Source organism: Erithacus rubecula, assembly GCF_903797595.1.
Source record: "Erithacus rubecula genome assembly, chromosome: 10".
Taxonomy (NCBI): domain Eukaryota; kingdom Metazoa; phylum Chordata; class Aves; order Passeriformes; family Muscicapidae; genus Erithacus; species Erithacus rubecula.
The window spans coordinates 16,741,739-16,759,658 of NC_136662.1; the positions used below are offsets into that span (position 1 = coordinate 16,741,739).

General features: G+C 51.6%; 1 protein-coding gene across 3 annotated transcripts; it reads right to left on the bottom strand.

Moving 5' to 3' along the window:
• Positions 1–2,700: 2,700 nt before the first annotated feature.
• On the bottom strand, positions 2,701–16,488 carry ELOVL1 (ELOVL fatty acid elongase 1). Of its 3 annotated transcripts, none has more exons than XM_079313360.1 (8): positions 16,416–16,488; positions 6,316–6,377; positions 5,694–5,884; positions 5,452–5,532; positions 5,187–5,243; positions 4,851–4,956; positions 4,563–4,699; positions 2,701–4,162 (listed from the first exon to the last, which is right to left on the bottom strand). In XM_079313360.1, the coding sequence occupies exons 2-8, from the start codon at positions 6,359–6,361 to the stop codon at positions 3,908–3,910; spliced, it is 873 nt and encodes a 290-aa protein (XP_079169486.1). In that variant the 5' UTR covers positions 6,362–6,377; positions 16,416–16,488; the 3' UTR covers positions 2,701–3,907. The 3 variants fall into 3 exon arrangements, with proteins under 3 accessions (XP_079169486.1, XP_079169487.1, XP_079169488.1); XM_079313361.1 differs by lacking the exon at positions 16,416–16,488 and adding an exon at positions 15,048–15,172; XM_079313362.1 differs by lacking the exon at positions 16,416–16,488 and adding an exon at positions 8,199–8,334.
• Positions 16,489–17,920: the final 1,432 nt, after the last annotated feature.

The window sequence follows — 17,920 nt, forward strand, 5'->3', positions numbered from 1 at the left end:
GCAACCCTCAGCCATTACTGCCTGCTTATGTGCTGGAGTAGAATAGCTACTGTTGTAGACTGAATGCTATTGGAGAAAAAAAAAAAAAGGAGGGGGGAAAGATACAGCAAGAGCTGTAATCACCAGCCTGATGCAAAACAAAAGGTTAGTTTACACTACCCCAGCGAGCTTGGATGTCATGCAAGAGCCATGCAAAGCACCACCAATCCTGTGCTCAGCCTTCAGTCACTTATTCTTCCAGTAACTCTCATCTGTCTTCCCTCCTGCTGACAGGAAGCCCTGGTGCCTTACTGAGGGGAGCAGACACCAGGGCTTAGCTGAGATTTGTTAGAGCTTGACTCCCCTGCACTTGAAAAAATGCCTTTTTCCCAGGCTGAATTGTGCCTGGAGCATGTTGCAGGAAACATATTTGAGCCCTTACCTGACCAACAGCCAGCTCAGCTATACTGCTCTGCATTGTGGAGCCACAGTGTCTGAGGTTGTGGGGCTGCACTAGACCCATCAAGCCTGTCCTTCAGCTGCACCAGCATTGCCAGGGGCTGCTGGGGACACTGCACAGCTGATAAGCCTTGGCCTGTACAAAGCAGCTCCACCAAGCCTGTGCCTTCCACCAGCCCTCAATGATAAGCTGAGGGTAGATTATTAACTGTTTTCACCTTCCCCTCAGCACAGCACCACACTGTACCTAGCACCAGCTCTGTCTCCTGAGCTTTACACCAGCTGGAACATTCTAAGGTTCCAATTTGTGCTCTGCCAAGGCCAGTGAGGGTGTAACTACACCCACCAGAGCAACCCCCCCCACTCAAGCACACAGATGATGTGGGGGTCACAGTCTCAAAAAACCGAAGCTTCCAGGAACTCCCCAGCAGTGCTGGTACATCCCCATTTGGCCACAGGAGGTCCAAGGAAGGAGCTCTCCCTCTTCACACACAAATCCTAGGGCCACAGTTGCCTCCAATGAGGAAGCAGGCATAAGGCCTTCTCTGGTCCTTGACCTGGAAGGAAGGCTTTATATGCCTGAAAGCTGTTGTAATTTTTTTTCACTCCCATCTAAGAGCAACTCAGCTTTCTCTGACAGGCTCTTTCTCCTTAGCACATACCCCACCCACAGATGCTGTTGATTACGCAGCCCTTGCAGGTCCTCTGGGCATTATTACAGGGTAATGATGTTTGCAGGGTCTTTGGCTCCATGCTGGTCCCTTACAGTCCTGGAGTGAGGAGGAACAGAGGAAGGAAGTGGGCACTGATCCAGCAGGCCCAGTAAACACAGCCCTATAAGGTGTGAATTCAGTTCACAGCATGACAGCATATTAATTTCCAAGTGCCATGGCCAGCCCATAGAAGAGCACAGCTAACAGGAACAATTGGAGGAAGGGAGAGCAGAGCACATGCAGGGAACAGCCCATTCTAAAATACCAAGCATAAGTATTTTAAAGCATTGTTACTATTTTGGGCAAAAGCAAAGAGAGTCTTGTCTTGACTAAGAGCCAGCTGGAGAGGAGGAGGCTTGACAGGAAAAGGTCCCTATCAGCTGGACCACCACCTACAGCTCCTGAAGGGGTGACTTCTGGGCACTGAACTGACATTACACACCACTTCAGTATGGATGAGAACAAATTCTCATCTAAATCTTTACTCCCAGAGAAGCATCAACAACTGGAAGAACATGACATAGTGCAGCAGCCAGATCCTACTTCCTGACTTCTTGAATATAAGGACATTGAGGGCTGTAGAAGAGGGTGATGCCCTTGTGCAGTTTAGGCATATTAGTCACAGCAATTCAGGTCACTTGAAGATGCTTTCCTACATCTCAGAGCATGGCCTTGAGGTATACAGCAGCCCAGGTCAAATCAGCAGAACTCTCTCACATAAAGATCTACTCCAGGGCTTTGGCTGGACATGTACCAGAGCCCTGCCACCCCACAACCAAACCTACAGTGAAACTCAGCATCTGGAGGCTGCTGCTCTAACACATTCCTCCCAGCCACAAGCTTCCTAGCTGGCTCCCCACTCTTCTTCCCAGGCTTGAGTCAGCACCCAGGCTGGCCTTTACTCAAGAGAGCTCTAGTCATGGGGTGATGGGGAAAGCAGCCCTCCACCCCAACAGCACTGAAGGGACACCAGAATGAGACAGTTGGAAAGATAACAGAGCCCAGCCAGGCAAAGATGCACTTGAAAATGCAAGGCAGCAACAACATCAACCTTTCTCTAATCAAACTAAGCTACATTCTGCACAGATACATGCTGCAGGAGCATTCACAGATAGCAGGCTTTGCTTCAGCAGATGCAGTAAGCAACAAACAGCTGTTTCCCAAGCACTCAAGTTTCCAAAGTCTCTATTCCCTGCTTTGCCATACCTTAAAATCCCCATGATTTCTGAAAAGCAGCAGCTCTTCCTGGGCAAGGTAGCCCAGGGTCCCAGTCCACACCCACACTCCACCCCAGCCATTTTTTGGCAGGGTGGAGTCACTTTCACAACAGAAGCCTTGACACACATCCAGCCCTAAGCGCTGCTCTACCAAAACATTTGGAAACAATCTGCCATCTGTTTCATCAGCACACAACTATCACCCTCTTCCCCCAGCACAAACCTGCTACACCAGCTGCTTCTCCCAGCCCTGCCTCCAATCACCCTGGGCAGGACCAAGCACCTGGAACAGCTTCTGCTTACATTGAGCCAAGAAAACAAAAAGACAGAGCCATTTCTCCTTCTGTTGGTTTATTTGTAATAGAAGAGCAGCCCAATCTGACAGGGCCTGGCTCCTTCACCTCGTCCTTGAGGCCATCAGCATGTTTTGGTTACAGCCAGAGCAGGTGACAGGCACCAGGCCAGGAGAGCTGCAGCACTGCCCTGCTGAAGGGCAGAGCACATCTTCACACAGGCCCAGTCAGATTCACAGAGGCAACGGGTGCTCATTCTTGCACCACAGCCTAGCACACTAAAACCACCCTCTGCTGTGCTCAGGCTAGGCCAGACCAGGACTGGTCCCAAGCAGGAGAGCCCAGGAGCTGATTTTAGGGACACTTATTGCTCAAGTCTTGAATTTACGGGAATAGAAGTGGTCCAAGACTAGGCTGAGCTTTGTCTCCCCCACTCTGGAGCAAGCCACCAGCTGCCATAGAGGATCAGGTAAGTGTGGCTTCAGCACACACAGAGCACCCAGCCCAGGCACAAGAACAGCAAGGCAGCCTGGGCTTACCATGTGGGGGAAGCCCTTCAGGCTTTCACAGCCCCTGCTATGTATTGGGCACAGGGCACGTGTACTGTACTGGGCAGATCTGGGCCCTTTAGTCCCATAAGTACTGCCCCTATGTTCTCCATAGACACCTGGGCACAGATATGCCAGGGCAGGACTCCCAAGCTGGGCACACAGGGACCAGAAGGGACATGCAGCACTGTGGCATGGAACAAAGTGGCACAAGGCATCGTAGAGCAGGAGCACTCACACGTGAGCTGGCAGTAACAAGCAGCCAGGGACAAATCTGCTCATCCACACAAGCTCGTGTGAGACAGGGAAGAGGAGAGGGCACCAGGACAGGAAGCAGTCTCTTCTTTTGGTCCTACTCAGAAGGAAATGGCCCCTAGGCAGAAGAGCCAGATGTAGGCACTTGGGGAAAGTTCCTTTGGAAACACTGGAATGGGACTGCAGCCCCACAGCTGTGATGCAGGCAGCTGCCTCTCTGCTCAGCAACACTGAGAAACAGCACAAGCCCTCCCAGAGTAGAAGTGGCACATGGCTGCTCCGAGCAGAGGGGCTGAGCATGCAGACAGGGGACAGCAGGACTGGGCACAGGGGTACAACAGTCTGTAGGCACTTGACTTGGCTAGTGGCACCCAGGAGCAGAGGGACAGGTCCCAGCTGCCTCTGCCCCGGGGCTCTCATTGGCTCTGGGAGCACTTTACCCTCTAGTTGGCTTTGACCTTGCCATTGGTGACAGTGCCATTTTCATGGATGCTGCTACCATTGTGCTGGGCTGCTTGTTGAGCCACCCTGGGCAACCGTTTGCCTTTGGTGTAGGACTGGTACCAAAAGTTGGAGAACAGGATGAAGAAGATGGTCCCATATATCCAGATAAGGTGAATGAAGATGGGGAACTGGTATTGGCAGTTGGGCATGAAGTAATACTGGGAGATGTGGACGGAGACAATCACAAACTGTGCCTGGGAGCAAGGCAGAGTAAGAACAAGTTATTCATAGGAGCAGGATCAGGGAGCCCACTAGAGACCTTCTTTTTAAAGGCAACACCTAAGATCCCTTCCCAGTCTGAAGGAAGAGGTCCTTATGGTAAAGCAGACAGCAGCAGCTGGGAAGAGGCAGGCACAAGTCTCAGAGCTGCATATGCCTCTCACCCTCCCAACATGGCTGCAGCCCAGTAGCTGAACAGCACTCACACCCCAAACCAGGCTGGTAGGACTATCAGAGGCCCACAGTAGGGCAGAGCTGCTAAAAGCTCAGCACAATATGCTACAGAAGAGACAATTACCACTACAGACCACAACTTTCAAAAGATACAAGAGCTAGCCTGCCCTTCACATCAGGCACATGCTCACACAGACTTACCAGCTGGATGGCTGTGATGTGCTTTTTCCACCACAGGTACTTCTGAAAGGCAGGTCCTGCTGCTGAGAGCCCATAGTAGAAATACATGACAACATGCACCATGGAATTGATCATGGCATGGAATGAGCCCATTCCCCCTGTTAAGACAGATTTTTGTTAGTGTAAGTCAGTACTCCACAGCAATCAGCACTACACAGAGCTCCTAAGAGCATGGCAGGGCCAAAATCCCTTCTCAGCACACTGGGGTAACCCTACCCAATCCATGCACCCAGACAGTTGCCATCTTACCTGGCCCAAACTTCGCTCCCCACCACCAGCTCCATGGCAGGACAGAGTGGTGGAAAAGGTGCAGGAATGTGACCTGTTCATTCTTCTTCCGCAGGACAAAGATCACCTGCAATGAAAGCCCAACAGTATCAAGGACCTGCCACCTGGGAGCACCAAGAAGAGGCTGGGCCACTAATTCAGCATCTGATCTCAATGATGTCTCCCTCCACACCCATTGTTATCACCCATGAGGTCACCCCACAGCTTCCAGAGCAGTAGCAAAAGCACCTACCCCAAATACACTGGGCCTTAATTCCCTGCCCAGCAAGTGGGGACAAGGCCTTCTTAGTAACTCACCGTGTCTGTCAGCTCGATGAACTTGGAGAAAACAAAGAGCCAAGCAACACTGACCATCTGTAACAGAACAGGGTAACATTAGAGACCCACCTCAGCCTGAGCAAGCCCAGTGACTGAAGGGCTTCATACAGTTACCCTGGCATGAAACCAAGGCCCAGAGACTGCACATTCTCTGCTTCAGAAAAGGCAGGACTTGTGACCCTGCTGTCCAAACAGAAGCTCTAAAGGCCATCCCCCACTTACCAGGAGAGGGATGAGAACTCACCCTGAGGGCCTTGGGGTCCTGTGAGAAGTCCACAGGGTCACAACGCCAGGTGTACCCAGAAAGCCATCCTGCCATCAGGAACTGCAACAAGAGCATCATCAGGGTGAGGTCTAACACATCACCCACCACACATCAAGCTCTGCACAGAAGGGCAGGGAACAGCCAGAAAAAGGGCTCCCCATCACCCACATAGCCTGCACACACTGCTTTACACATGCCCGACCAAGCTACCAACAACTCACCTCATAGACTATGTAAAGGGAGAGTCCCACCAGAAAGAAGTTGTATAGCACCATGAACTTCTTCAGGTTTAAAGGCTTCCTGTTGGCCATTAGCCGGGGACCCAAGGATAGGACAAAGTAGACATATCCCAGAAGGATGCCCATCACAAGGAATGGGGACTGCATCAATGGATAATCAGCGATGCGGGGGTCTGCAGGAAGAGGCACAGTGCACAGCAGTCAGCATCCCACCCCCGGCCTGCTGCCAGCAGTGCTACTGCCACAGTGGAGGCAAGGGCACGGCAATCCTGTTCTAGGACACAAGTGCAAGTAGGGAAGCAGTCTGGGAGCAGAGGCTGGTGAAATCAGCCAGACTCAGCACAGTACAGCCTGAAGTCATGCTGCAGAGCAGCCTGGAGGTCTGCCCAGGAGAGTACAAGTGCCCCAAAATGATTTGCACAGGTACTGAGGCAAGACAGCCTCATAACAGGCAGCACAAAAACCCTAGAGGGAATCTGTGTAAGGGCAAAGACAAGATGCAATTAGATCCAGGGATACTTCAGAGATGACAGACCACCCTTCGGTGCCTCTGGCAGTAAAGCCTGGAGTGCAACCTGATATCTGGGCAGAGCCAAACACTCACCTGCTTTCTTCATGAAGTCCTGATACATAGTCACAATCCCCTCCATGGTGATGGCAGTATCCCTGTGGAAAGAGGCAGGGAAGATCATGCAGCTGTGTTCTCAGGAGGGCATCCTACAGAGCATAGGCCTGCAGATCAGCAATCTCCAAGTCCAATTTCACTCAAACAGTCATGTATCTGGCCAGTGTTGCTTTCAGCTGATCACACACCATCTACTTTTCAGATGAGCCACAGACCTCACTTCTCACAGAGTCTGGACCTGTTTCCTCAGCTCTGCTGGGAACCCCATCATCCAATGCCAGCAGTCCTTCAAAGTAAAGGACCAACATGTCAAGCCAGCTAGGAAAGCTTCCAACCTCAGTACTGTATCTCCGGCCTCTTAATTTTGCTCCTGCTGCACAAGCTGAAGTACTACCATCCACAAACACCAGGACATTGTCACCAGCACTGGCAGCCATAGCTACTCAGCACACAGCCCTGTCTGACCCAGGTGCAGAGATGCAGGGCTGGCCCACACTCTCCACAGTGCAGTGCCTTTATAATCAGCTTTGGTCTCCTGCCAACTGATTCCCACCACAGAAGCAGCACATCACTGGCAGGCCCATTACATGAGGAAGGAAATCCACAGGTTCAGAAACAAACATCAGTTTCTGGTGTGGAAGTTCCTGGTTTCACATCCTTGCACAAAACCCTCAAGACAACAAGCTACTACCACATAACCTAGTACCTTAGGCCAGGTCCATCCTGCTTGGCAATGGCATTTCCACTCCCCTTCAGGACAAGAGAAAACCATACAATGCAAGTCTGCATGTAAGGGAGAAGGACCAGCACTCCCCACACTTGTTCAGCCTCAGTGTGAACACACACCAGAAAGTTATCTAGGCAGACACTCTCCAGAAAAACGAGAAGGACCTAAGATCTTACAGCTACAGGCAAGTTTGAAACACCCTGACCCATCCCCCTGTGCTCCCCAACCTCTCCCCAGCCCACAGGATACCAGGGCAGCAGGAAGGAAGGCAGAGCATAGGCCCAGCCTCACCTGACTCATCCATCTGCGAGGGAGGCATTCCCCACAGCTGCTACCAGAAACCCCACCTACCCCTTTCCTCCAAGACAGTGCACAGGAGTCACTGCCCACACATGCCTGGGAAAATGGGTCCCCAGCCCAGTCTCCCCAGGAGGTATATTGCTGCCACCAGCAGGAAGCACATGGCCTCCTCCAGACCAGCAGGAGGCTGAAGCCAGAGTACCTTCCCTCCCAGTAAGGTCCCTGAGCACTCAGCAGCCACTGTCACCTCAAGCCCTCACCAGCCAACACCAGCACTGCTCCTTCAGCTTTACAGCAAGAGGAAGAACTCAATGTCATCTCTGCTGTAGGCAGGATGGCAGCAGACACTTCCCGTGCAGAGCTACCAGGCACCCTCATGGCAGGCTTTGCCAGCAGTAATCTTCAGGGAGGCCTGGCACACACCATTCTGCCTCACCATTCCCTGCAAATCAGTTTGGTGCAGCAGCAGAGCTGGCTCTGTGCCTGCCCAGTCATACCCTCTGCATTCCTTCAGTCTGGGGAGTGCCACCTAACCTCTCTGCAAGGGCAGCAGGCAGAAAGAGGTATTCCCCTTCACCTCAATCCTCCAAAAGACTCATTCCACCAAAAGCAAGGCTCCAGAGCACCCCACATAGCCATGCAGCCCAAGGAGTTTTGCTGTGTTTCAGAAAGCACAGAAGGTGGTTCCTTGTGCCACCTTGGAGGCAGATGGAGCAATAGGGCAAAGCCAACTGAGGAGTGATCCCCCCACACATCAGGGGCACCTCAACAGCAAAATACATGTTCACCTTCCAAGCCCAAGGTTCCAAAGGATTTAATAGCAAGTAATACTCACTTGTAGTATCACTGTGATGTCAGTAATATTTAAGGTTCTGGGCACTGCCAATATAATCCACTCTCCACATGCAGCAGAGGCCAGCTAGAAGTATAGCAGGAACTATTGCATCCTTAAGAGACACTCAAGACTCAGCTGTGGGAAATACACTAAGTGCAAGTCTGGAAAGCTGCTGAGCTTTATGTTGCTTTAATGGCTAAGAGCAAACTCCAAACTTGTCTGTCTAGTTTCAGCTTTCAACCACTACATCCAGCTACACCTTTATTTGCTAGATTGAGGAGCCCTCAAGAGTCAGCTCCCAGCAGAGGCACCTGACTATTCAAGGTCTGTGTTTATCTTATCAAGGTGAATGAGTCAGCCTTACTACAGGTCCAAGGCAGAGACAAAAATCCTGCCGAGCACTTGCCTATTTTGGGCAGGCTAGGATGAGGAAAGAGTGGTTAGCTGTCTTTGAGCTCAAAGCTACATCTCACACTGCAGCAAAACACTTCAGGTCAGGCACTATGGATCACTTCACTGACCCTTGGCCAAAGCCTGAAGTACCACCAGCCAGCTGGGATCCCAGCTCAAAACAATTCAGGATCCATGACAACTATGGCAGTGCCAAACAAGTGATAGGAGAAGCCCATTTCAAACCAGGACTAGCACAGAAGTCCCCACCAGCATGAAGAGTAACAAGTCTCTCTTACTGCTGTTTTCTGAAACACGTCCAATGCTCCTACAGCCACACACACCACAGTTCAATGCCTCCCAACTTCCTGTCTGGAACACTTATGGACCCTTATGGAAAGGGCCTGTAAGTTTTCCTCAGTTTCTCTAGGCAGAGCAACATCCTGCCAATTTAAACTAACAGAGCAACCACATCTCCAGGGAAACCTCTGAAGTCCTCAGGTCTTTGCAAGAGAGGTCAGCAGGATATATAAATATGTATGGCAGGCTACATCATCCTGCATCAAAGAAGCTAAAGTATGTCTTGCTCAGTTTAGCAGATGCAGACCTGCCCTCCTCTGTCCCTCAAGGGGCAGCCACTGGCCTTGGGGTGTTGACAGTTGAGCAGCAAAGTGGAAGTTGCAGGGCAGGCCCAAGAGTTACCTCCATTGCCTGCCTAAACCATGACTGCTCCATGCCAGCATTTCTTCTGCAGGCAGTTTTCCAGCACTGAGCACCAACTGTCTAGGAACCTGAACTCTCCTGTGTGCACAACACCCCTCTGCACTTTGAGAGGAATTCACCATGCACCTGCCCTTACTCTTACTGCACTCCACCCTACACCACACATCACACACTGCAGGTGTTCACAGCTCAGTGGTTGGATCTGCCCTCTCTGCACATGGAGGACACTTACTTTCCCTGACTTCTCCTAAATTCTGACCTTCTCAGGCAAGGAGTTGGGAAGAGATGAGGAACGCAAAGCTGAGCCTTGAACACATAAAGGGAAACCAAGCAAATAGGTCCAAGCATCCCAAATGAGCAGGAACCCTGGGGGCCAAAACACACCCTGCATGATACAGAGAAACCTTGCAACACAGCTCTCTCTCACCAACAGGGAGTCACTTCCCCATGTCAGAGAAAAAGTTCCCACTATTTGCAAACTAGAGTATCACACCACAATCTGCTCCAGTAACCAACAAGGATTAAATAGTTGCTTACACCAAGCAATGTGTGCACGGCATATTTCCAGCAAGCTATACAGCTAATTAGTGCAACTTCAGCAACAACAACAAGGCCTTTTATGACCAGCCCCAGTCAGACCACAGCACTGCCAGAAGTATGATACTGACAGAGACCAGAGCTCAACCCAGGTAGCTTTGTTAACAGCCTTACAGGGCACACATCTCCCCACACAACAACTATCTGCAAGCAACAGACTCTGCCTCAGACATCGAACACTCCTACTCCTCAGCATTCAGATCAGAAATCAGTCCTGTAATAAGTGCAAAAGCAAACACCCTCATCTCTCCACTAGTTTAATTAAAGGCAGCACCAAAACCATCTGGTAGTGGCCACAGAGCTGCCACACCAGGGAGAGCTGGCACAGGGCCCTTGTTGAACTGGCTAAAGCAGGTCTGGCCTCTGTGGAGTTCCAAGGGAATAGCAGCCCTCAGAGGTCAGGAGATTATCAGTTGGCCAGATGTGAAACTAACTCACATCCATGACCTTGCATCTTCCTCCCCCAGCTTCCCCACCATAGTACCTGCCCAGTTGCCTGGAGCTCCAGAAAGTCACTGTGGGGTCCAGCAAGGCCTGCACACAGCCCCACATGCCCATGGACTATTTCCCTGCAGACGAGTGGAACTGATCAACCAGGCTCAGACCAGGCACAGACAGGGGTGTTACCGCACGAGGCTGGCACCACAAAACATCACCAAGATCTGACAGTCACAGCTCCAGAGGCTTTCCTGAGCTCATGCACATCTTGAATCCAGCAAGACAAAGAACATGAAACTTTATCTGCCCCAAACAACACACAGGCAGCAAGGCAGTCAGAGCAAGACAAGAAGGAGAAGAAGCCCAGCCAGCCATAAGCTGCAAACCCCTGGTTTTTATCAGCTCTGTAGTGGGTTCACTCTATGACTGATGTGTACAACGAAGCACAGAAAACTGAATTTGGATCTCCTCTGTTTGCTGCTCTGGGCCTAGTGAAAGGGATATGGGCTTGTAACCAGGCAGTACACACTTATTTCATACAGCATCTCCTAACACCAGTCAAACATATGCAGCAGAGAGAGGCCACTCAACAGGAGAGCTGTCTGTATTCAAGTCCACTTGAATTCCTGCTAATAATTTCAGCCATTCACTGAAAACTCAATATAGCATTTTCAGCATGCTTCTAAAGTCCTGTTTTTTCTCAAAAAAAAAAAAAATCAGTCTAAAAACATGCCTGTCACCAGCTACAGAAGACAAGTCTGGCAGGACTGCCAGAGCTTCTATGTTTTAAGTGTGGAAAGCCATATCAACAGATTAGGGCAAAGCAGTAAAGAGTCCTGCTAGCCTGGCACCTCAGCCCTGGGGACTCGGGGCAAACTCTGATTAGAGTTTGAGAACCCAGTTCCAGATCTCAGTCCACAACATAACTACAAAGACTGCAAGAAAACTTCATGCTAGCACCACCAGGTCACTTCCTCTGGCTCACCTACTTTATGCTGAATGTCAAAAGACATGGCCAACACCTGGTACTGCACATTTTACACCAGCATATTCTTAAGTCAGTACAGGAGGTGTGTGTTCACATAAGAGATGCAAACCCTCAAAGTCATGATATGTAACAGCTCTTGCAAGAGCTGCCATTGCAACCAGTGCAGGACTCATGCAGGCTGGCTGCTGCTCCTGGCACACCAGATCCAAATGGCAGGAAGCATCCTGCCTGAAGTTGAGCAGTTTCCTCATCTTCACCAAGCATGTGTTAATATCCTACAACTCTCTCACGAAGTGGCTGTAAAACCCTGAGGCCTTTGGACAGCATCCTACAAACAGATTAAGCTCTCCACTTCCCATGCTCACTGGCAGCAGGGAAAGCAAGAGAAGACTCCCAGATTAGCAGGAAAGCTCTGACAGTCACTGTGGCACCTCACAAGCTTTCAGGGAAAGAAAGACGCCTGTTGCAATAGGATACTGGTAACCTTGTACAAAAATCAAGGCAGATAATCAGATTTCAAGGTCTCACAAGAGTATACCCTGCAGTAAGAGGTTTAATATGAACAGCTACTTTTTTTCAGGGGCAGCACCTCCCCAAGCTGTTAAGAGTAGGTTTACTCTTTATCACATTCAAAGCTGGTAGCTGCATATTCAGAGAACTGATACCAGTAGAGATGAGAGCAGTCAGAGGAAAAAAGCCAGAAAAGACAACATTAAGCAGAAAATCTGACATAGCAAGGAACAAATGACTAAAGAAGTAAAGGAAGAAAAGAAACAATGTGAGATACAAACAAAAGTAGAAAATAAGATATTTCCTTTCTGAGCTAACTATATTGATCTGTGTCACTCCCTCATACAGCACCAGATAAAGGGGGAAGGTAGAGATGGCTGAGCTCCCTCTTTGAAGTGAGGGCACTCAGCAGCCCCCCAGAGTGCACAGAGCACACTCAGGAAGGACAGAACTAGGCAGGTGACAGGAGGGGAGGCAGGGCTACATTGAGCAAGACCAGCTTCTAACATCTGCATCCAAAATCAGGTCAAGCCTTCTAAAGCCACCTAGCAAATAAACAGAGTACCCCTATCTGGAGGCAGGACAGGCTGTACCACAGCATTCATCTCTGGTTTTAATCACTATGCAAATGCCTCAATACAAGGCTTCACCTCTGTTCTCACAGCACTGGCTGTAATCATGACACAGTAATGATTAGTGTGCTCTACCCAATTCAGGCCTATGCATTAATTAGACAGGCACATCAAGACAAGATGTACATTAAAACCTACAAAGCAAGATGCAGAAAGGAAAAACGCCAATTTCCTCTGACAGCTTTACTTGGACTATTCAAGAAGACCAGGTGTGAACCCAGAGTTACCTCTCAACAAGAGAAGGCGCCAATGCCTGGAACTTACCATGACAGCAGCTTTGGGTCCTGTACCCTCCACACCAAGAAGGCAGTGCAATCACACTATCTTAACAAGAGGGCAGGATGTTCTGTGACAGTATGCAGATGTCATACTCCTATAGCACAGTATAAGCACCTAGAATCCAACAAGCCTGGAGCTTAATGGTTACCATGTTCAAGCAGATTCACAACCTTCCAAGCACAAAGCAAGTGAAGTATGAAGTCTGGTTATCTCAATGCAGGTGTAGATTGACCACTCAAAGTCAGTACACTTGCTTCTACTGCTGTAAAGACTGGGAAAGCCTCTTAAGGATAAGTAAAAGCTGCAGGAGTTGTAAACACTGTGTGTGTGTATGGAGTAAATCAAACTATCAGAGCAAGGTAGCTGATCTGATCCACAGGGAAAGAGCATTCCTTGCAAGAAAGCTGGAGAACTTGCTGTCAGTGATGGGTGACCATCTCAATCCATCCCAGAATGGAGAATGAAACCTATGACACTAAGGAAATCTAGAAACAGACTCAGCTCCCACCTCCTCCATCCTCAAGGCACTTAAGGCTCAGAATGCAGACAGCAGCCTGATGGTAGGGTATAGGCTGTGGCAGCTGTAACTTGTCATCTCAGCAACAGCAGTCTCATAACTCCTGCAGGGAAGAGTCCTGGCTCCTGGGGACTGTCTCCTCCCTAAAAGAGCCCAAGCTGCCTCACCTGTTTGACTGGCAAGAACCAGACTTTCCAGCCCAAGTACTCCCACCATCTGACAGCAGCAAGGCACACACTACCAGAACTCCAATACAAAAGCACAGAAACACAAAGCATCTCTTGGGTCATCACAGGCACCTCTCCCAGTGTTCCTTGTAAGCATCTCGGGTTGAGTGTTCACTGTGCCATAAGCCCCAGCAGAAAAGGAGAATGCATTCACCTGAAACATTCAAGGACAGTGCCCAGCCAAGCACCTGCTTCTGACACCAGCTTCAGAGGTTCCTCAGGATGTAAAGCTTTTCTCCACCAGGACAGAAAGGAGACACATTGCAACTTCGATAAGTTCCCTTATTTTTTATCTCTAACATATGGTATAGACACCTCTAAGTCAGAGTGAGCTTTTACTCCCAAGTCTCGGTTTTAACAATACTTTCTCTCATATGACACTTTTTCCCTGAAAGACTACATAATCCCCCCCACCAACAGATTTTCAGGACACAAAAATAATAGAACATAAGGCAGGACCGTAGAGGCCCAGGCTGTGTGGGTGGCATAGCTTAATCCCCACAGCAAGATGCAGCAAGTAGATGCTGCAACAGCTGGCATCTTGCTGTTTCTCATAGGAACAGGCTATGAGCAGCAGCTCACACCCATGAGCTAGAGGGGCTTCATAGGAAAGAGATAAGGCACAGCAGTCTCAGCCAAGCCCCAAGGGCTCAGCCAGCTGTTTGACTCTAAACTATCCTCAAGAAGCTGCCCAGCAGGTCTGGTGGGAAGGTCAGCTCCATCCAGCTAGGAATCTGCCCTGACTGCATTCTGATAGAAGAGAAGGTGGTCAGTTTGGGACAGCACAGCAGGATTGATGCACTGCTGCACAGGCAATCCTGGCCTTCAAGAGGGGAAGAGATGCTCTGAGGAAATGCACTAGTAGGTAAAGCACCCAGTGTTATTCCATGCTGCCCACTGAGCTTAGGAAGGGGTATTCACCCCCCTTCTCCCTCCCTACCTTCAGGTCTGCAGAATCAATATGATCAGTCACAGGAAAGCCCCTGACAGACCCTTTGCAGTCAGCAGCCCAGGCACCGAGGCATAGACGGCCACCCCAAAGCTTCACCTCTTGTTGCAATGTCTACGTCATTGAATCTGTTACAACGTAGAAAATAAGTAGCTTTCCAGCTTCCCTTTTGTTACAACAGAGTAACTGGCCCACCTAGAGAGCTCTACAGACCAAGCCTTGTACTGTCAGTGATTATTGAGCCTGCAGTGGCCCAGGAAGCGCAGACCCCTGCTCACAACCATACCAGTGCCAGGTGAGCCCGGTGAGCGACTGCTGCCACCAGGGGGGTGACAGTGACCTCCTCCTCCGGCCACCGCGTTCCAGAGCGAGGGCCAGCGGGAGGCCAAGCACCTACACGAGCCGGCACTCAAAGCTGACATTGTGTCGCAGCAGCGGGGGAGGCCTGGTACTGCCACCCTGCCCGGAGGAGGAGGGAAGAGCCATCTGAATGGTTACATTGATGCCGAGAGCTGGTCGAAAGAAAGCTCCCCAGCCGCCGGGGGCTGCTCGCACCCCGCTGCAGGCAAGCCGCAGGAGACCACGGCAGCTCAGCATACCTGCAGCTCTCAGCCCGGTGCCCAGCGCAGGAGCCGGGCAGCGCCCCGCTCAGCCCTGCTGCCACCCCTGCGAGAGCCTCTGGCAAAGGCCCCGGCCTCGCTGTCGCCGGAGGGAGCGGCGGGTCCCCCCGCCCGGGCGGTTCCCGGCCCGGCTCGGGTGTGGCGCGGACGGGCCCGGAAGCGGGGCCGCGGCCCAGCGGGGCCTGCGCGGCGGGGAAGGGCCGCAGCGGGCCCAGAGAGGCCCCGCGCCGCCGCCACGGTGTGTGCGGGTTCGGACACCGTCCAGCGAGCCCGCAGGGCTACTCCGCTGCCTGCGGAGCTGGGACAGTCCCGTCAAAAGGGAAACAAGGCGATGCCCATCTCGCTCCCCAGGCTGTGCAGCCACCGGTCCCTGGGAAGCGGGCGTACCCTGGGCTCGGGCCACCGGCCAGTAATGGGGAGGCAGCCCCGTCACGGCCGGGAGCCAGCGCGGCCTCTGGCAGAGACCTGCGGGGGGGAAGGCCGGTGTTTGTGCCACGGAGGGACAGTCCTTCCCCCCCTGCCGGGAAGGCATCCCAGCCTTGCAGAGAGAGGCCGGCTCTGCCCCGAAGGAGAGCAGCCGACTGCGGGAAGGGAACTGCGCCCTTCCCTGGCACCGTGGGTGCGCTGGGGCAGGGGCATGAGGCTGTGAGCCAAGGAGCAGAGCAGCTCTTCACACAGCCAGGACCCCGCTGCTTTTGAGAAAAGAAAAAAAAACCCAAAACATTTCAACAACTCAACTCGGACCCCACTTGTGTCTGACACAGGCAGCTTTACACATCTATGAATTTACCACGCGGTACCCCCCTTTCCGGGGGGGGTGACAGCCTCTACAGCCGCACCCAGCGTGATCACCCGCCGAGGGCACGTCACAGTATCACAACACTCATCCCACCCATCAGGCCACCGCCTCTCCCGATGCGCCCCTCCACCCCGGGGTGGGGAGACACCACACACCTCTTCCCATGGCCATGAGCATCCCAGGCGACGGGAACATGGACATACACACAAGAGCTGTCTTCGGCAGGCTAATTAACAGGTGCCAAACCAGCACATGGCTTCCCCGGAGCAGGATCCAGCATTCCTGGCAGCAAAGCTTAACCCCCGGAAAGCAGCTGAACTCTGCTAAGGCCTCCCCAGCACCCTCCTGCTCTGCAACCACCTTCCGAAGCCCCCTCAGCACACTCCAACAACCAGCCTCGACCCACCGCTAACCTCGGACACCTCCACCCAAACTCCCCACTCGCAAACACCCTATAGTGCCGTTGGAACAGACCAGACAGCTCCAGCCCACCCCCGCCAAAAAAGAACGGGCCCCAAACCCTCCACCCCACAGCCACCCGCACTCACCACCAGCCGCACCCCGTTGTACCGCCGCCACGGCCGCCCCAGCCATTAAAGCGGGAAGCCCCGCCCCTTCACCGCTGCCGATTGGCAGAAAGTGCAGAGCTCCGCCCCCAGGGGAGCCGGGGCCAATCGGCGCGCTCGCCGCGTCCCGCCCGTTCCGTGGCCACGCCCTCAGCGGCGGGGCGTGAGGGGCCGGGGCAGCGGCGGGAGCCGGGCGGGCTCTGCCTGCGGGGCACAGCCGTGAGGGGGAAAATGGCTGGGAAAGGATGCGGCTGGGCAGCGGCAGCTTGCGGTGCGGGGAGCTGGCTCGAGAGTGGTGGTGACGGCATGAGGGAGACCCGTACAGGTCCATAAACCAGCAGCTCACGGGATTTTTTTCACCTGGAACTTTCGGAGACACCGGACAGAACCCAGAGACGCCGACTCTGACCGCCTGCAGTTTCCAGAGTGTTTCCATCCTGTGGCACCTTCACAGCCATGCCAGCGTGCATCCTAAAAAGTGGCCGGGATTGACTCGACTCGTGCTCGCCTGGTCTGAAGGCGTTTTCAGAACTCACTATTCTAATTGTTAGGAATCATCTTCTCATTTCCAGCTTAATTTGATGCACGGTTGGTTAATAAACATTTGTTCCTGTGCCAATGTTGTAATTTATCTCACCCACGTCCTGTTCGTGCTAGTGTATTTGGAGACTGCAATCATCTCCCTCTCAGCCATTACAGGGAGGACTAAACAAGTTTTTCCAGCATTTTCTTACTAGTCTGCCTGTCCCTGCACCTAATGCCATGGTAGCTCTGTTTGCTGTACTGCTGTTCACATTTCCTCTCCTGAAGATGAGTGACCAGGAGCAGTTGCAGACTTGTGCTCACCTAGCGAGAATTCCCCATCTGGACGCAGGCAGGGCTGTATTTGCAGAGGCAGGTAGGTCAGTGTCCCTTCTGGTGACCTTCTTGCCCTTTTTTAGTGGTATAGCATTTTTTTACTTTCTTCTACATTGTTAACACACTACAACATTCTGATTTCATCAAATTGCACTTAATATTTGTGCCAGTCCTTCAGGAAATTAATTTATAAAAATATCCACAAAGTACCTCAGTAATAACCTGTGTGTCCTGATATGCTCCCTTTCCTCAGTCTTTGCTTTCATCTTGACCTTAACCACTCCTTCGCACGTGGAATTCCTGTTTGTCTCTGCCCCAACATCTACCAGAGTTGCTAATTGGTCCCAAGGTTCAGAGCTGCTTCCCTAGAGTCCAAGCAGGGCCTATAGCTTTATAGAAAGGGATTTTTTTAACTATCAAGTTAATCTGCATAATAAACTGTGTTCTATCGTCCATTTCCTGCCTGTGTGCTGTGTTACTCTTTAACTGGATACTCTTAACCCCAGACTGGCAGAGTCCAAGCAGTCTGAATCACTTTTTATCTTTTGTTAAGTGTAGGTGTGAGCCTTTTTTTTCCTTTTTTCTGCCCTCCTTTTATTTTGCAACATTTCTCTATTTTTATTTGATTT